The 20,314-nt window shown below is 41.1% G+C and overlaps 3 protein-coding genes across 6 annotated transcripts in view; all 3 read right to left on the bottom strand.

Moving 5' to 3' along the window:
• Positions 1-8: 8 nt before the first annotated feature.
• Positions 9-5,553, bottom strand: LOC117424560 (MIF4G domain-containing protein B-like). Its single transcript, XM_034041000.3, has 6 exons — positions 5,433-5,553; positions 4,231-4,365; positions 3,621-3,730; positions 3,373-3,528; positions 2,867-2,959; positions 9-2,594 (listed from the first exon to the last, which is right to left on the bottom strand). The coding sequence occupies exons 2-6, from the start codon at positions 4,310-4,312 to the stop codon at positions 2,367-2,369; spliced, it is 669 nt and encodes a 222-aa protein (XP_033896891.1). The 5' UTR covers positions 4,313-4,365; positions 5,433-5,553; the 3' UTR covers positions 9-2,366.
• An 847-nt stretch (positions 5,554-6,400) lies between these two features.
• LOC117424558 (mitochondrial thiamine pyrophosphate carrier-like) lies at positions 6,401-12,975 on the bottom strand. Its single transcript, XM_034040997.3, has 7 exons — positions 12,749-12,975; positions 11,903-12,056; positions 10,629-10,784; positions 10,004-10,174; positions 9,542-9,725; positions 9,174-9,304; positions 6,401-8,834 (listed from the first exon to the last, which is right to left on the bottom strand). The coding sequence occupies exons 2-7, from the start codon at positions 12,032-12,034 to the stop codon at positions 8,643-8,645; spliced, it is 966 nt and encodes a 321-aa protein (XP_033896888.1). The 5' UTR covers positions 12,035-12,056; positions 12,749-12,975; the 3' UTR covers positions 6,401-8,642.
• A 2,390-nt stretch (positions 12,976-15,365) lies between these two features.
• Positions 15,366-20,314, bottom strand: part of LOC117424057 (growth factor receptor-bound protein 2) — a 32,578-nt gene continuing 27,629 nt past the window's right edge. For 3 of the 4 annotated variants that reach the window (XM_058992318.1, XM_034040081.3, XM_058992316.1), the window contains 3 exons: positions 19,903-20,025; positions 18,483-18,708; positions 15,366-17,510 (listed from right to left, as the gene is read on the bottom strand). In XM_058992318.1, the coding sequence (XP_058848301.1) occupies positions 17,325-17,510; positions 18,483-18,708; positions 19,903-20,025 (535 nt within the window). In that variant the 3' untranslated portion in view covers positions 15,366-17,324. The remainder of the gene's footprint in view (positions 17,511-18,482; positions 18,709-19,902; positions 20,026-20,314) is intronic. The other variant, XM_034040082.3, reaches the window with a different exon arrangement.

The raw sequence follows: 20,314 nt of genomic DNA on the forward strand, positions 1-20,314 counted from the left end.
CAGAAGCACCAAATCTGAACCATTTTATTTTCATATCCATCAAATACAAAATCCTCAATGCATCAAATCCTCCACCCCATTTTTACAGCCTAAACTCAGTCTTGGAACAGACAAAAAAAAATATGAACATGTTCTACAAATCATTTTTACTGTACATGTTCTTATGAAAGCAAATACATTAGTAATAATAGCACGCTTATTGCTTCCCTTTCTTCAATATGAAATATAAACCTTGGAACCTGTTAGCCTATGATGCAGATAGACCCCTCATACTGGACACAGCATACTAGATGCCCTTTAACTTAGACATTAGGATACTATCACAGGAGTGATCACCAAAGTTCTAACACCCACGGCTTACCTTTTATTAGCAGAAGCATCATTCTCACTGGCTGATCTTCCTGTGTTGAATTAATTCAAGCAGGTATTTTAACTACAGCACTGGAGATGAATGTTGCTACAGCTTGCTGGTACCTGATACATTTCTTTGCTTTAGTTCAAACTCACTTGGATGGTTTAGCTACATTCCGACCCAAAATTAAAGTAAAAAAACAGTGGAGAACGTTTTCAGGAAGGGGACGGGCCCCAGATAATGTTCACACTATTATCACTGTGTCTGCCAGCTTGGGGAGTCTTAAACACGCAGAATTCAGTATTTAGTTCAATGACCAGTCAACATGGTTAGGCTAAAAAAAAAAAAAAACATGTATCTATATATTCACACCTTGTGATCTATTTAACCTTATACATGAGAAAAAAATGAAAACATCTCAAAAACCTTAAATCACAAAAAAGAGAAAAGGTTGAATTCTGCCTGTTTTGCCAAACCCTGAACACTGCATTCTTAAAGGCGATCCACACAATCAAGCAATTGGACAGGTACAGTGTACCGAGTCAGGTGCATCTTGGGCAATGGCCATTGCTGAAGCGAGAAATAAGAGAAAGCATTGGCAACAAAACCAGCTTTCGTTTCGTGCTGGGTACCCAGTACTTGGCACGTGGACAACTTGGAATTTATATTTTAGAGACATAATTGCAGTGATTGTTCAACTGCTTCAATTTGTGCCAATTTAATTGACTAACAGCGACTTCAACTGAAGTAATTTGTTGCCACTGTGAGACACTCGTTTTAACAGAATGCTGCTAATTGCAATTTTGATCAATGATGTGCTGGGATTGATTCAAAGGGAATGGGAATTGGGAATTGATTTTAAAATGGAATTGAAAGGGAGGAATTGACACCCACCCTGATCCTGGATCAACACGATTGTGTGAACTGGCCGTAAAATTGATAATGGAAACAAAATCCCACGTGGAAAAAGTAACATTTCTTCCAACTCCAAATCCAATCAACAACAAGAATTATTTACATTTGTATGTGTCTTTTTTTTTTAGCACCAGAAAGTGGTTCAGTCCTGGCTTAATAAAAAAAACTTCTGTATCAAAAACAGTGTAGAAAAGTTATAAGAAAAAAAATCTACATTAGCCTATTCCTAGATATGTGTACAGCAACCAATCACATCCCAAAACGGTACATGAAGAGTATGGTATGTATTGAGGCAGTGAACAGCACCCCCCTTCTGTCAGCATGTGTATTGCAACCCATGACGTGAGACCATCACTGCACCTGACGTGGACCTACCTGTCAAACTGCAACCAGGGCTGTTACAAAACTAAAACAGCTGCAAAAAGCGCAGAGCTTAGTCTTTTACATAGAAAGCGTGCTGCCCACCACTTTGTATTGGCTTGCCTCTCTGTAGCTGCTTTGGAACTTCCAACTCAACCAATAGCATGCAAACACTGCTGGACAGTGCTGTTCAGAAGGGGGCGGGTCACCAATTGTTCAACGCTACAGTTCATTAACAGACTCAATTTGATTTTTTTTCACTGTTAAGTGCTACAAACTTGTGTAATTAACACTCAAGTTTTAAAACAAAAACTTTTTGTTTTTTTGAAATCTATCCCCCTCCCCATCAAAAAAGGAAGGCAAACCTGTGATTAAAGATCTGCTGGACCCATGCATGCACAGTGAGAAGAAACATCTTACTAAACTGTGAAGCCTGCAGCATGGTTAAAGTGATCTGTTTTGGTTTGACTCAGCTGGTGCTCAGAAGTCACAGTGATGCATTCTGGGGTTTTCTGTAGGGTTAGAGGTGTCAGGAGTCAATCCTGTCAGATCTGGTTTGGAAAATGTAAGACTTTGCGTCATCTAGAGAAGTGTGCACACTTTATATATCTGAAAGGCATACATGTCATGTTATATCTGCTGAAGCTGACCGTATACCTGCAGCTGTGAATCAAGTTTAAGGATGATGCCCGACGTCTCTAACCCCAGCCCTGCTCCCGTCCCTGCCGCCCCTCCCTCCTCAGTCTGTGAGCTCGCTGTAGTAGTATTTCTGCCCCGTATCGCTGAGCCGCCAGCCCCCCGCCCTGAACTCCAGGATCTCCAGCAGCAGGAGGCGTGCCAGCGAGCTGAGCCCCTCCTGCAGCAGGAAGCCGTCCCGCAGCATGAAGAACAGGTCGTCCATGCGCTGCACGTCCATCTTCTCCAGCTGGTCCCCGATGCGGTGCAGCTGCAGCACCAGGCAGTCCACCTGCAACACACAACCATGCATGAAATACTTTATTTTATATATACACATTATATTTTATATATATATATATATATATATATATATATATATATTTTATACACATTTTTCATGTATATATTTCTTTATTATGGGGACAAAAAATGACATCCCCATATGAGGTCACCATGTATGAAAGGGTGAAACATTTCTTTTCAAACATTTTCTAAGCCTTAAGCATTTTGAATTGTTCTGCTGTGCAGAAACAGAACTGAGACCCTCCTCCTCCTCCTCACCTCCTCTTCGTTCCGCAGAGAGTCCGCCTGGCCCAGTCTGAAGAGACAATCATACACGGGGTGGACCAGCGCCATCATGGGCATATTGTTCACCTGGAACCCAATAACAAACACTGCTGTCACCCGTCTGGGGTCCTGTTCTGTGCTGTCATACTGCAGGCTACCTTTTCAAAATGGAATCATTTTATTTTACATTACAATGGTAGAGGTTTTACATATACAAAATGCAAATTGCACAATTTTTTTTCGTAAAAGTACAATTAAAGTAACAAAAATAACAACACACTTTGCGTACTTAAATGGATCTTCTTGTTAGTTCATTTGAGTATTGTACTTGCAAGGATGCGTGCAGCGAATGCATAGCTGTTAAGGTCTCACAAACCCAGTTGTCTTGTTTAGCAAGTTCAGTTAGGCTGCTTGGAGTTTCGGGAAGACATTTTTTTTATGTACAAAATAAGCAGAGAAGCCCAAAGAAACTGTTTGAAGTTGGGGAACGGCGACAGCACCTTGAGGTAGTCGAAGACATTACAGATGAAGGTGACGTAGCAGACCCACTCCTGCAGGGACCTGCTCCGAGTCTCCTCCCGGTTCGTGAACTCCTGCTGCAGCCGGTTCAGGAGGCTCCTCCGGAACACGTTGGAGCCGCTCTGCTTGGTCTCTGCCTGCGAGGGGAGCCGGGAAACAACAAGCGTTACAGCTCTGCGCCTCGGCTCCCAGGAACAGAGACGGCAAGGAGAGGGTCAGGAGGCATTACCTGAACGATAGTGAAGCAGATCCGGCCAGCTTCTTTACTGAACCCCTGATCCTTCAGAGACTGATCCACAATCACCGCAGCCACCTTCTCCAGATCCACCGCACCAGGCTCTACGGAGGAGGGAGGGGTCAGCCAGCGATCGTTACCAAAACACACACCAAACACACAGGGATCGTTACCAAAACACACCAAACACACAGGGATCTCCAGCAATCATTACCAAAACACACACAGCAGGTGGAAGAGCTTCAGGTTTGGACTGAAGATAATTTAGTATAAAGGCGGCACATATGGACTACAGTCTAATGCAGGGGTCTCTAACCCTGGTCCTGGAGAGCCCCAGTCCTGCAGCTTTTCTAGGTGTCGTCACATCATCAATGGCTAAAGATATGGAACACATGTGAATCTTGATTAATTAAGCCAATGATTGGTTCAACTAAGTAACTGAGAGCTCGGTTGAAACGACAAGCAGAAGACCCAGCAGCTCTCCACGACCGGGGTGGAAGACTCCTGCTCTAGACACACAGGAGAAAACAGGTTTCGAATACGGGAGAACGCAGATACACATGTACGGCAACACTGAACCCAAAAGCAGGCTGACCGCGCTGACCTTTCAGCGCTGTTTTTAGCAGCTGCTGTGTTTCTGCATCAAAGGACTGGATCTTGTACTCCTCTTTGTTTGAATTCTCCATGGTTTACACACGCACACGCTCTCCTCCTGCAGGGAGGGTAATAGCACCGTAAACTGGAACAAAAGAACAACACTAAAATTACAAAAGATTAGTTTGTTTAGTTATGCATTTATTTGCTTGTGCAAATGCAGCTCTCTGCAAAACCCTGCACACACACACAGTAAGGGTGGCATCCACATCATGGCAAAAATATTTCACTCAGCTGGGAGAGGTCTGGGAACTGCATTGTCATCAATTGCACCAACCCTGTCACTCCCCAGGTCAAACAGGAAGCCTTTCATAGGGGTATTATAAGGGATTACCAGGAAATCACGATGGGATTACATCATCACCAATGCTGGGTATAGAAATCCAACATTCAATGCAGACTTCACATGTTTACATTCAAAAGCATGAACACATGCCAGGACAAAAAAAAAAATAATGAATAATTTTTAAAAATGTAAAGGTGGTGGCTTTGACGCCCTCCTGGTGGTCATTGCAGTGTGAGATTGTTCTGGTGAATGTGCTTTGAAAAATTAAAAATAAAAAAAACTTTTTTTTCATATATATGATGCGATATAACAAATTTAAAATGTATATTATATAAATTACACAGTGTTCCTAAAAGTTTTCTTCAGCGCCAGAGGAAGACTGCATTGTACACATAACTGGCTAACTAGCTCATGCGTTCCCATTTGTATTTATCTTTTATTCTAAAAATAATTTTCCTAACTTGTTTAATTCAACTAACCCCTTACGCTTTTGATTTTTGTTTTCACGTTTTATTTGAGAAAACAAAATAAGTTTGTTTGAGGATTTTTTTTTTATGATCGCCGAGGCTACGGAGCAGTCTCAGAAATGCCTCGAAAGATTGAAGGAATTTTTTTAAACATACATATCACTTTTTCGTTTACAAAATTCTACAAATTCACACCTGTGCGTTTGTGTTTTTGCAATACCCACAGACGAAAAACTGAACCTAACATTTTTAAATCCATTCAAACTAACACAACCCACAATGAAACGGAGCACACAGACTGCAAACTAAATTACATTAGCTAGAAAATAAATAACCACACCAGACCATGAAAAAGAAATCCTTTAAAATAATTAAAATAAATAAAAACATTTCGCTTACTTTATAATCTGAACTCTTGCCAGGGCGCAGAAAACTGTTTACATTACCAACGAGACTCTTCCTCCTCACTTTGCTAGGTCACTTCCTCGTGTTGTCATTTAAATGTCCGGTATCAGTCAGCGGCACAGCATCGCCGCCTACTGTTCGATTCGCACACTGCAGCCTTTGAGCAACGCTATTTACAGACACGTTTATTATAACTCTTTCATGCACGACGACTTTAGGGGCATATTAAAAAAAACAAACAAAAAAAAACTCTCTTCTCGTCTTTTTATGGAGACATAGAACAGAAATGCATGATGACCTCATTTTCCCCCCATATAAAAGCAATGGAAAAAATATTATGATGGGCCCAGAACTATGTTTTTCAGCTAATTAACAAGAAAAAAATAAAAATAAATAAAAAATCATCCATAGAATTTTTTTTTACTCACTAAATTATATAATAATAATAATAATAATAATAATAATAATAATAATAATAGTTTGCTTTATCAATGTACCACCAAACTGTTCTAAATATAAAATAGTTTTGATTTGTTCGTTGACGGCCTTAACTGCAGCCAAACACTGGAGGAATGAAGGCAATAGTAGAGAGAGGAACAAAGGCAATAGTACAGAGAAAGGAACGAAGGCAATAATACAGAGAGAGGAATGAAGGCAATAGTACAGAGAGCTTCACAACCTCTATGCGTGTGCTCATGGTGCCATTCCCAAATAAAAAAACAGCCCGATTCCCTTTGTGTGCACATGTTCCTCTTGACGCAAAACCTAGTGATGCAGCTACACTACTTTGAAACCAAAGCACACACATGCTGCTACCTAGTTAACTGGGTGCATTGTAAATACCCAGGAGACGACAAGAGTGGCAAGTGACTGTGGTGGGCAACAGGGGAGTCATCTTGCAGTGTAAAGTGCTGTTCTCCCCTCCCCTCCCTCTTTCTGACAAAGTCATTGACATTGAAAAGTCAGAAATAAAGTATTTAATGTTTTTCATCCTTTTCAAAATACAGCTGATTAGTTACACAGTGCAGTAATGCAGTACATTGAGACAACATTGTAACTGAACAACATTCTTCAGAAGGCAAGCAAAGCATGCAAATACCTGATGTAAGAATCAGAGCCGAGTACTTGGATATGCACATGAATACCTGATGTAGGAATCAGAGCCGAGCACTTGGATATGCACATGAATACCTGACTAAGAATCTGAGCCGAGCACATGGATATGCACATGAATACCTGACTAAGAATCAGAGCCGAGCACATGGATATGCACATGAATACCTGACTAAGAATCAGAGCAGAGCACTTGGATATGCACATGAATACCTGACTAAGAATCAGAGCCGAGCACATGGATATGCACATGAATACCTGACTAAGAATCAGAGCCGAGCACTTGGATAGGCACATGCCTGTCAATGCAGGACGAAGGGTTGATGGGTTTGACGCAACAATAATAATAATTATAATATAGAATACAAAAGTTTGATGCAGCAACACACGTTACAATTTAGCCCCCAAACCCTGTTAAAGCAGTAAAAAAACACATAAGAAACACATCTTTATAAAACTGTAGCAGCCCAATAAGGACTTGTTTTATATATATATATATATATATATATACACACACACACACACACACACACACACACACTCAGTTGCATCCAGTAAATTCCATAGTACTTGGATTAGTAGAAACAAAACAGTGGCGCCCAACTCATCAGTTACAGAGTAAGGATTACTTTAATGTCTGGCCTATATAATATTTTGTAGAAGTTTTTTTTATCCTGCTATATTTAATTCCCAGTTTTAGCACTGTTATCTTCTCCTATGATAAGACATCTATTCCCCCCTGTAGCAGTCCTGCCCACTTGGTCAGTATAATAGAGCACTCCTTCTCTGTCTGTAGTTCACATGATTTTCTTTACTGTTGGGTCGGTAACTTGCATTAAAATGGCTTTTTGATCTAAGTTTTGGTTGCCGTTGCCTTAAAGAATTCTATGTACAGATAAGAAGGTAAGCATTCACCCTAAAGACAGATGAATAAACTGATTTTACATTTACTTTTGCAGTATTTAACAAGTACAGTTAATAAGAAGTACAGATAGAAGCTAGATCAGGTTGGAGCTGCTAATTAAGAAGTGTTGCCAGTCAGCAGAAGTGACAATCCTGGTGCCCTGGGGAATACCTCACCTGGTTTCACACTCCCAACATCACCAGCAACATGTGAGATCAATAATAAAAGGATACTGATGTGAGGGGTCAAATGTGCTCCTGCCACTCCACTCCCAGGCACCTCAAGACTTTGCTGTTCTTTGTTAAAGGTGCTGCACAATACACTGCAAATGCAAGTCCCTTTCCTCCTAATGGAAGGGACCTGGGCTCAATCGCCAGTCAGACACCACTCAATGGCATACACCTATTCATTAAATCTGTACACATATTTAATTTAGTGCAAACAGTGGAGCCCATTGAGACAGACCATTACCTGTGGTGCCCAGGAGGGGTCAGGAGAGGTATTTGTGCGTGATTCATCATAGTTTCTATGTTCTTTTCTTTCTACCCAGCAAACATTAACAGTGATATTGTATTAAACTTACTTCTATCCTTTCCACTGTACTGGATACTGGGTTCCAGGATAATGGGGGCCAGATTCACTAAGCATTTCAACCAGAAGGAAAATGTCAAAATGTTCCAAAAACCTTTAAATAAATACATCATTTATGTTAACCTAGAAGCTCCCAAGGAGAACAGAAGCCTAAATTTTCTGTCGCTAGTTCTGGGACATGTTTATCTTTGATTTGGCACTGCAGTAAATACTGAGCAAACCTGGCCCTTACATCACATGAACTGGCAATACCATTTAAATGAGACAGGGCAGGTCCACCTAGGTAACTGATCAAAGAGTATTAGTGGAGAGTGAGGAAAAGCACAAGGACTCCACTATTCCAGGACAGCAGTGGAGTGGCGTTGGATCCTGCGGACAGATTCAGGTCACATCACTGACGGCAGGCTCTTGCCGTGCCTGTGGTTGAGGTCCCAGGTCCCAGAGAGTCTCCCTCTGACCAGGAGCTCAACCAAGAACCATGAAAGAGTTTGAATAATCCAGAGCTCTAGTGCAGAATATGAGTGAGGCACTTTCGCCCAGGGGATGTCAGAGGTGCGCAGTGCAGCTCAGTGCCTCTCTCTCTCTCTTGCAGCTAATCAATCGCCCGTCTCTGTGCTTTCCTTCAGGCTCAGCAGGGTGTTGCAGAAGAACTCGTAGCAGAAGAAGATGAATCCCGTGGAGACAGCGGCCTTGAGCAAGCTGGGTGACAGACCCTTAAAGTATCCTCTTGCCCCTTCGTCCTGGCCGATCTTCACAATGCAGTCTAGAAACCCCCGGTAAGAGCGCACCTGTACACACACACACACACACACAAAAATGGCACAAGGTGTATTACTTCTGTTTAAATTTGCTGGAATGAAGTCTGTTACAGCAGCGTACTAGTTTCTAAAAAACAAACAAACAATGTGGGCTAGATCCTCTAAGCTATTTACTCCAGTTCTTCATCAATTACCATTCTAACACAAACAAACTTAAGACTGCTTACTGTCCCCTAAATTAAAAGTCTGAGTTGTTTATTTCTTAACTTTAAAGTATGTTTCTGAGAATAAATGCACTAAAGACGGTTGTGAATTAAACCCAGCATGTTCTGTGTCTGAAGGGTTGACGGCAGTCAGTCCGATTCTTACCTGTCCGAAGGGGGTCCGAGCCTGTTCGAAGCCCCCCACTTGCAGCCTCTTCTTGAACAGGTCGAAGGGGTAGGTCATGGTCTTGCTGAGAACCCCGGCACAGCTCCCACTCACCAGGTTTCTAATATTACCTGGACACAGGAGAGCAATGAAACCGCAGAGAGATTTACACCTGGCACAGAAACGCCTGGCTTGACGTCCCAGCAAAGCAGTACAGCAACGTGCAATTTGTTAAGTACCCGTTTCGCAGTTTTCCTATGCAATGCTCAGTTCACTTACTTGGGTGCTCATGATAATTATTATGTATTTATTTCACAACAAAGCAGAGGGCGGTTTTGACTTCAGGTTTCTGCAACACATTTCCCCACCTTTTGAGTCTGGGTCTGCGGGAAAGGCCCACAGGTAGACCTGCTTGAATATGTTGTAGAAGAAGAACTGGAGGCCGGCATAGGGGAAGACCGCGATCGCGGTGGGGGTCAAGCCACGGTAAAACGTCAGGGGGCCTTCCGTCCGGTACATGGTGGCCACTGCGTGCCTCAGATTCCGGTACACCTAAAACAAAAGAAAGTTATTCAAACTGTTAGAGCTGCAGTCAGAAACCCGTTTTGTATTTGAATATCAGACAGGCACATCGATACACTGAGAACACTTGATTATTAAAAAAAAAAAAAAAAGACCTATAGATATGAAGACTCTTAACAAGATCCTTCACATGCACTTGAAGACATTTTTCATTAGACATTTTGACATTTCTTACCAACACATTACAGTACAGAGCGCTACGTTACATCAAATGCGGCTCTCGTCTCCATGAAAGCAGCCAGCCTTACCTTGGGCTCCCCCTGGGCAGCGAAGCGGGTGCGCAGGGTGTCCAGCGGCTGGCAGGCCACACTGGCGGTGCAGGCAGCCAGGCCCCCGCACACGAAGTGCACCGCAGCATTCCTGCTGTCGTAGGGGGTGCTGGTGTGGACAAACTCCGTCAGCATCTCGAAACTAACAAACTGGAAAAGCAAGAGAATGAAGAGCAACACTCAGCAACTCACACAAGCCTAAATATACCTCTTGCACACTTTCCCTGGCTATCCACTCTGGGAACAGAGACATGAGGTCAGATCCAGGAAAGTCTCACAATGTGTTTGCACAGTTTTTTTAACCCCTTAAGGCACACAAGGAATTGAGCGGTTGTTCAAAATACATTTAAAGGTGATTAAAGTATCACAAGGAGGAAACTGACAATTTGGACGACCAGATCCAAACTTTCAGTTAACTGTTAATGTTAAAAAACTAGTTGAAACAACTTTGACTGTTGAGACCTAGTGGAGGTGAACCCTTTTCAGCTGTTGGCTACGTTTACCAGTCCGATTTGTCTTTCACATAAGAAATGGGTTAAGTGACCTAAAGGCAATGCAGCCAGCAGCTGGAGGGCAGTGCGAGTGTGGGAATGGGAGAACGCACCTGCACAGCTCCAAAGGTGACAGACAGCAGCTGGGCCGGGAGGTGTCCCTTCCAGAAAGCCGGCAGTCCCTCCTCAGTAAGGATGCATCGACAGCCCTGCCAGATACCATGATACTTGGCCCGTGGGTTTTGAACAGAAAGCTTCTCAATCTGAAGCTGGGGATAGGAAAAGACAATGCATTAAATGTAATATTATTATTATTCTTTGTTTATTTAGCAGACACCTTTATCCAAGGCAACTTACAGAGACTAGGGTGTGTGAACTATGCATCAGCTGCAGAGTCACTTACAACAATGTCTCACCCGAAAGACAGAGCACAAGGAGGTTAAGTAACTTGCTCAAGGTCACAGAGAGTCAGTGGCTGAGGTGGGATTTGAACCGGGGACCTCCTAGTTACAAGCCCTTTTCTTTAACCACTGGACCACACAGCCTCCTATATATGTAGAGTGAATCTACATCACAGACCACCTCACACCACACTGAACAAAAGGTCAGTCCTTCCAGGAAAGCACAGACAGGACAGCAGAGTGTAATGCACCTACTAAGTTTTAGTATTTCAGTATGCTACAGGGTGTTCAATTCATTTATTTTTAGAGCAACGAAGACCAGAGATTTACTTGAACTGTTTACTGGGCAGTATAAATATTTCCAGAATCCTGCTGCAAATTTAGAAATACGGCAATGCTTTCTTTTTTTTTGTGTGTTGCCCACGGAGCTTCAACCACTTGGTTCTTCTACAGTTCTAATTTTTCATTTGTTGTTTTCCGCTCTGAGACTGGGTGTGCCAAACTGACTCACCAGCCTGGCATTCAGGAAACCAAGCCATTTGCAATGATAACATGATGTCTTAATGAAAACGGATTCAGAAAACTCAGGGGGGGAAAAAACCCAAGAAGCTGGCAAGACCACTGTACAGCATATTGCTTGGCTGTATTAGTTCAAATGCTTGATCTAATGCTCTGTACATAACCTTTGTATTGGACCAGAACCAGTCTGTAAAACACAATGACTGCTCTAGTCTAAACACTCACGATGATCTTCTAGAATAAGATATTCCTTCTTACTCATTTATAACTAAGCTAGCAAGCTCACCAGAAAAAGAACAAACTTACAAATTGTATAAAGCACAGGGATGGACCTGCGACACACCTGAGCTTGTTACTTATATACACTGTGGCTAATCAAGCTCGCAGTAAACGCTGGAATGGGTGAAACCGCTATGCAACAGGAGTACTATTTCCATCCCTAAAGCAGACCACTGTAGATTAAATACCTGGAATCTGATTTTAATTAAATCGAGGGGACTAATCATGGCCCTTGTGACCATTCCTGCCACAGATCCCGCTGCTGCGATCTCCGTGGTGGACAGAACAGGGCCCTCTGCTCTGGGGTCATAGCCAACCATTCCACAGCAGCACTGCGCGTTCCTGCAGGGGGACAGCAAACAACACAGGCTTACACTGAAGGTACAGCATGACCAAACGTGAGCAGATTTCGGCACAAGGAATTGCATAACAAGGCATGCACGATCGTGAATATATATATATATATATATATATATATATATATATATATATATATATATATATATATATATATATATATATATATATATTAATAATTGGCTTATGAAGCCACTATCTGCGCTGCGTGCAGCTAAAGACATCATTTGCTCGCGTATACATGCATTTCATGTGTATGCGATTATTTTAATAATATTGGGAGCCACTAAAAAGGTCTTGGTGTGTCTTCAGTCCACTTTTTGATTCCAGACCATGTGCAGCGTCCTTTAAGTTAATTATTGACGTGTATGTTCTCGCCCCAAGCACTTCAAATAAACCTTTTCTGTTTTAAATTTGAATGCATGTGTTGTTAGCTTGCCTACTAAAGCTACGACTTATGAAACCAATGTGATTGTACCATACTTAACATATGAACTAACAATAGTATACGTAGAAGCTATTGCAGTGTGGTACGTTGCTATATTATCGCCATTAAACAATATTAAGCAATGCCTCTACACAAGTACAGAGTGCCAGCCAGCAGTCATAGCTCGTACTACTATATCAAGTACTGTACTGACAATATTAAAACGTTTAGATATAGATTGTTAACTCACCAATACAAAATGATCTTGATTATATAACATAAAAGCGTTAAAAGAAAAAAAGGCTAATTAAAATCGTAGGTAAAAACATGATTTAAAGTCTCTCAGCGTTAATATAGCTGTTTCTTTCTTTCTTTATTTTTTTTAACAAAAAAAACACCTTGAAAACTCCGCCCACTTCCTCGAGTAGCTGTCACTCTCAAATCCCGCCTAACGTTTGATTGGCATCCCCGCTCCACTGTCCAATCACATGTCAAATCAGAAGGGTTCGCTCTGCCAAGGGCGGATCTTGTGTGCAAGGTCATTTTAATCAAGAAGCACGCATGCGGGACACCTAGACCCCTTCAATGAGGGATTCTGGTATATGTAGTTTTTACACTAATCTAACTGCATTTGGTACAAAGCTACCGTCTCAATGATTTCCAGTCCCAATAGATTTGGGGTTCATTAAATTATATTTTATCCAGATGGGACACGTTGAGGACTACTTTTAAGATTATTTTTTCTTTTTCATTGTGCAATTTAATCACCTCGACTTCCTGCCATACCACCATATGTTCACTTCCTGCGCAACAGGTTTTGGGGCCCCACGTAGTCCCAGAGTGTGCGGTTCCGGAGGGATCCTAATACCAGCTGCACAGGAAATGTATTTATAGTGTGGGGATCAGCTGACTCGAACCAAAGTGAAAATAACATCTGGGAGAAACCTACAACCAAAGGGATTTGCAGAAGTGTGTTACACTGCAAACGGGTTTGAAATCTATGGGTTTCTATCTCTTTAACATCACTGCAGGGGACAGAGGGACTGCATTGTGCAAATGTGTTCATATGAATCAGTACTAGCATCTGAGCCCAGTGCTAAATGACACCAGAGTGCCACTTGCTCCTTCACCCTTGATCAGCCTTCAGCCTAAGCTTAAGTGCACTAGTATGTGGATTTAAAGTCATAACAAACAGTGTGCAAAGGCTACCGTGCACAGAAGATTTATACTTGACGGACTTTGCACAGGGCAGAGCGCTTGACAATGCAATCAAACAGGCAGTGAAGAACACACAATGTTTTGTATTTAGTTTTTTTTTATTCAGTTATCCTCTGCTTACCAAAATGCTGAATCAGGAATTAAAGGTGTGAGTGCATCTTTCTTTTTATTATGTATTTATATAAATGCAATTTGACTTTGACTCTGTCTGATATTGGTCTGGGTGTCAAATGTCACTTCAGTTAATACATCTGGAGAGAGAGAGGAGACAGAATAGGATGCATGTCTCCTTTCACTTGACTCTCAAAATATTAGCAAGGCTGAGCCCAAAAGAAAATGAAGAGAAAAAATAAGAAACCCTCATGCAAATAACATGCAAAACTGTATACTGTATATATTTCTTATGGCAAGACCTTTAAATGTACCATAGCATCTCACTGCAAACCCAGCAGCTGCAGAGTAGAATAGCAAAAATGAAGAGATTGGTTCAACAGACATATCTAAATATTGGTTTGCATGTTTATTTCTTTCTCTAAATCCATTAGTTTCTGGACACAGTTCACGAGGCTACACTATGCAATGAGGGTATAAGAGCTAATAGAATGAAGGCTTCTTACAGGAGATATCAACCTGGGAATCCATGGCAGGCAGAAATGTGATTTATTACACTGGCCATTCTAACTCGTTCTTGCCTTGGGTGCACAGTCCCATCTATAAATGCAATATCCATGTTCTACCATTCTACAGGAGAGCTACCAGATCACCAGATTGTTTTGATGTGCACATTTCTTTGTGCATGCAGGTGAGACCCTCAAAATGTTTATTTTTTGTATGCAAATACCTTTACAGAATTATTTCCCTGATCAGGGGAAAAAAACAAACAAAAAAAAAAAGAACCCTGGAGCAGGATGAATGTTAAACATTTTGCAAGCTCAGTTTGAAACAAATATTTTGGCTAGAGTGTTTATCAACCTGACAGTGATTTTATTTTATTTATTTTCTTTTTAATTCGCAGCAATGAGCTCTGGTTATTCTGGGAAAACTCCTGTAAAATGAAACCCAATCAGGTGGATTCCCTGGTGCTGTAAAATAATCACAAAATAATCTCTGCAGGGTAGAGGTTTATCAGATTAAGTTTCAGTTTTTTTTCTTTTTTTTTTTTACGATTGTTTTAAGTAATGCATAAATCCTAAATCCACTTCAGATGCTTATTAATTATGCATGCAAAATTCAAGGAGGAAAACTGACGTTTTCTAAATCCAAAAACCTCTTCTCCAGAGATACTGTGCAAAACCAAGCAAGCCCTGAAAAGTTAGGTACTGTATATGGCTCAAAACAAGGACGTGTTTGTTTAACTTTTGGGTTTGGGTGAAGCTCTTAAATCAAATAGAACAGTATCCATGATATTTTTTATATTGTGCAATCATTTTTTTTTCCTTCTCTAGAAGCAAATGCTGTCTGGGAGCTTTAAAAAAAAAAACAAAACACAGCAAGCTGTGACTAGACTGGAATTTAGCATGAGGAAGTTGGGCACATACTAAGAAAATAATATAACGTCTACAACCATTTACAATGTGGGGAGCTTTTAGGGATACTATCAGAACAAACCAAACGACTTCCTAGAAAATCATGTAGACTGAAAACATACCCAGTTTTTACAAGTCTTTATTCCAATGCTTGGCCAACATAGGAGATTTCAATAAAATAAAATGTAAAATAAAATCCATCACTGCCAGCCATATTCTGAATCGGTGTGATGATGCCTGGTTAAAGCATTTGGCCACTCAAAAAATACATGTTTGTTTGGAATAAAAAAAAAAAAAAATAACTCACTCCCTGCAGCAATGTACAAAACAGTATTAAAAGGATGCCTGCATTGTAATTCACATTTAGAAAGCAGTATCAAAATCTCGTTCTATCATCTAGGTTACAATTACTTGAGCCCTCTTTGTACATTCAATTATTAAACATTTATACAAATCATTGCATAAAAAATGAAAGGGACAGGACCGTACTTCCGAGGGATACTGCATTATAAACGTTCCCAAAATTAGTATTGGGTATTCTAGCACACAGAAAAAAAAAAAAAAAAAAAAAAAAACTTGCTTGCTTTCTTATTTGATGTTTTATTAAGAGATTTAGGTACGAGAAAGCAAACATTCAAATAAAAAGGTTAAACGTTTTGGGAAAATGTTTTCTGGTAATAACATCCAACAAAATGGAAAAAGAAAAAAATAAATAAAACAAAAATAAAAAAAATCGGAGGCAGGGTTATTTACAAAGATCCTTTTTTTTGCACTACACAACCAAAATGAAGACAAAATTATGTCCTGGTACACGTTTCACACAGTTGCCTGGAGACTTTTTTTTTTTTTTTTTTTTTTTAAACCAAATGAAATATGGAAAAAAGGCACTATTAAGAAAACAAATACATCAGAAAAAAAGGTGTTCAACCGTACACCTTTTAAGACAATACACAAATTAATAAAGCCGACCTCAACTTAAAATACATAAAAAGGACAGGATCTCCTTTTAAACTGTTCCAGGTATCTGTGTTGAGACCTGTGTTTATGAAATCCTTCTCTCCTTTTGGTTTGTGTGCCCCTTCTGCTTTTTCAGAGGTTACGTCCTAACCCTCCTGCCATTTCTGAAGTCTAGTTGCAATGCTGATGGTGGGCATGGCTATAAGAACGAAGGACTGCAATAAAGACACAGTCCAGATGTTGGTGCTTTCTTCACATTCATTATATATACACAACTATGCCACCTGCTGCATCACAACGGCAAAACCGTAACTTTACAAAACAGGATAAATAATTCAAATGTTGTGCGAGAGCAGCCTTGTCTTTTTTTCTCCCCCATTTAAAAAAAACAAAAAAACAACTATATTTCAGAGCAAGGCAGACTGGGCACGATTTCTTTACAGAATACAAGCCTATAATGGAACAGTTTAATAGAGGATTTTTTTTATACCTTAAAACATGCATTCAAAAGCAGTCAAATAGTCAAAACAATTCATCTCATGATTTAGCTGATTCCAGAGCTGCTAGCTTTCCACAAGACATTCAAAAGAAGCTGAGCATTGTTTACACAAGAAGCAAAAATTGTGGAGAAAGGCAAGAGAGACAAAAACATACATACATACATACATACATACATATATATATATTTATTAATTTTAAATTTATACTTTTTAAAGAGTCCGCAGCAATATGGAAAGCTCAAATGACAGGCTTTTTTTTTTTCCTCTCTGGCATGTAAACGTGGTGCAGTCTACAGCAAGGATTTTTTTAAACAGCGTCAGGATCAGAAACTATTTAAAAAGGAGTTTAAAACATGCATAGACCCGGGGGGGGGGTGGGGGGGGTGGTGCAGACGGAGGACAGATGGCGGCAGGAGCAGCTGTGGGAATCAAGAGATAACATTATTCAGCTTTTATTTTAACTTAGATTTTGGTGCCCTACATTTTCTTTTTTTTTTTTTCTTTTCAATGACAGTTCCATTCTGACTGCAGTGTGTTCATCGCTGTTCCGGAGAACATTCTCAGTATGTGTTAATTTCCGCTGCCACTCTACAGTGGTATCTGGGTTCTGTTCCTTTTCTTTCGTTCACATGTTCCGGTTTACTGGGGTGACGTAGTTGCGGGGGAACATTCCTGTCTGGCTGTGGCATGCGCCTTTCCACCAGTTGGGGTCCGAGTTATCCAGGACCTGGATGAAATCCCCCCGGCGGAAGCCCAGCTCTCCATCCTCCTGCGGGTCAAAGTCAAACAGTGCCTGCACGTACGTAGGATGCTGCAGGAAGAGAAAGAAACGTCAAGAGAGCAGGGAAGACACAGTGGGGAAGACACAGTTATAACTGGTTATTATTTACAATTGAAGTGCTCCCTCTTTGCATAGTCTGGAGCCATAGTTACAAGACAGTGCTACTTGTGTTATGCCTTGTAAAAACAAGAACATAAAAAAAAAAAAAAAAACACCTGCGGCACCAAAGGTTTTTACGATTACACAAAATATCACGTAGTAAAGCAAACATATCTTAACCTGATTTATGAATTCAAATTCTTCATAAAAAAGACACATACATGCACGCATGCATAATACTGTTAGTGGAAAAAAGAAGCACCTGCCACATGCGCACACACGTGTGCGTATTGACGATTGCGTACATGACCGAATGATCTGTTACAGAATCCCTGACCTGTACTCTGTCATACATAAAAGGCGCATGTTCCAGTTGATCTGATAGTCAGATCTGATAGTCTTTCAAAGTAGGCATTCTACTGTGCACAATTCTGGACAGCAGCATACAGATTTCCACCTCAACGTCTCTGAAGGAATTAGAAGTGTTAATCACTGACACTAATGGCAGGCGTTTCTCATTTTCAAACTAACCCCCGCATGCATTTCATTCCGTTACCACCACCACCACCACCACCACCTCTGCCATGTCTTCTGCCAAAATATACTTTTGAACAGAGACACAGTGTCTATTTTAATGATCTTATCAACAGCGGTGGATCTAAATAAGGACGCCTTTTATCTCCATTAAACTTGCTGGTATTATCCACTCTGGGGTTATTCAGAGACTTCCTTTAACATCACTAAATACAAGAAAAAAAAATGATTAAAAGGTTTAAGGTGGTGCAGCTGATATTTGGTTAAAGGGTTAAGAAGGCGTAGCTGAATCACCACCACTGTTCACATCATTGAAACAGACCCCCACCACCGCACAGTGAAATTGTATATGAGATACGGATTCCCCACCTGGTTGCCTGCCGGTGGTACACATTCAGAAAGGGAGCTGGGGCAGGTGTCCCTTACCTGGGGGACCTGTTCAATGTCGCGGAGGAATATCTGCTGGTTTCGAGACACTGAGGTGGACCTGTGATAGTCGACCAGCTCGTTGAGGGAATTGAACTTCACCACCCACAGGAAATACTTTCCAGCCCCGTCACGCAGCACTTTGAAGTGCTGGACATCATTCCCGAACCTGGAGCAAAATGAAAAGGAATTGCATCAGGATTGGGGGGGGAAGCGACAAAATAAACAAAAAAGCAACACTGACTCAGTGCAGCACAAGGTCTTTAGAAAATGATCGGCCATGCCATTGTTAATTGCATGCTTGTGATTTCATTAGATATTGTGAAGCTTGATAAACACTATATTGCTGAATTATAATAAGGGGAGGGATTATTTTACAACATTTCATTTGGAAGCAGCTGGCTAAAATAGCAGGACCATTCCACACAATTACCAGCAGATGGCAGTAAGTGACAAACATGTATGAGGTGCCCTTTCATTTTGAAATTCACTTTTTAGAAGTCTGAAGACACTGTTCTTAAGCATTATTTTTAGTGCCAAAATGTTCAGGCCAATGCAGATCCAGACGTCAAGCACGAGTTGTTCAATGGTCAACGCACATTGCACTGACATTCAGGCTGCCTGGCTAGCACACGACTAGCTGACTTGAATGTATTTCATACTTTGGAATATGCAAATATTTGAAAGACCATGAAAAGTCCCTGCTGTTTCCTTCCTGGTACCCAATAGCTTCACGTGCTTGATTTCAAACTCAAAGTCTCTGTTGTAGATTTAACAGAAGCCCACTCACAGCTCACCGCTAAGTAATCGGAGACTACACTCCTTTCCAATAACTCCATGTGCTTCCTTGAGCAATCTGACAGCCATCTGCCTGCTATCTGCGCAACTTCCTGAATCCATCCCCCTTTTGCTACTCTCCAGACCTGGATTCAATGTGTTTTTCCATTTCCCTCTTGCCACTGGCTTGCCATGTTACTAGACAGCAGACAAACATCACATCCAGCAAAAAGTGTGCTTCCAATATCTTTTCTTCAATTGTAAACGTTTGAGTACTATGTTGAGTGGAGGGGTGGAGGCTCCAAAATTCAACAGTTTCATTTAAGAGTACGATAGAAAAAGTACATAACACATACATACATACATACATACATACATACATACATACATACAGTACTGCCTCAAGATAAGATGCCCTTTATACCGTATAGCTCTGGCTCCCATTTGCCCCAAAATGCTATTCCACTTGTCCTTGCATTCTGGTTAGAAGGCAAAACACAAACAGCACTACAACTACAATTGTGCTTTTCATGTGCAGGAGGCTGGGTGAGGGGACGGGGGTAAAAGGTTTCCCTCGGACACATACTTTACTGAGAGGGAGAAGTCCCCTGGTGCACTCTCGCTCTCTCTGATTAGGAATGCTCCATCGTGCCTCTGTTTGTTCAACATCTCCTCTGCCTTCGCTCTGGGGATTTTACCAAAGAACCACCTGGGGGGAGGAGGGAGAGGGAGAGAGATTACAGCTGGGCTCAACTGTTCAGCAGACCTTGAAAGAACTCTTGCTAGTGAAGACATTTTTAATAAGTATGCAAAACTGACAGCTATGCTACTTTGCATAGAAGTGAAACTGTAAAAGAGAATGATGGGCTTTTTTGCATTTGTGCTCCATCACTCTGCTGGGTATACTTCCTGGTTTGATAAAGCGCTGGTAAAGCTGTTGATAAAAATAGAAGGGAAAAAAAAAAAAGTTTATACTTCATACACAGACAGGCTTCCTC

The sequence above is a fragment of the Acipenser ruthenus genome, chromosome 19 (genome assembly GCF_902713425.1).
Source record: "Acipenser ruthenus chromosome 19, fAciRut3.2 maternal haplotype, whole genome shotgun sequence".
NCBI lineage: Eukaryota > Metazoa > Chordata > Actinopteri > Acipenseriformes > Acipenseridae > Acipenser > Acipenser ruthenus.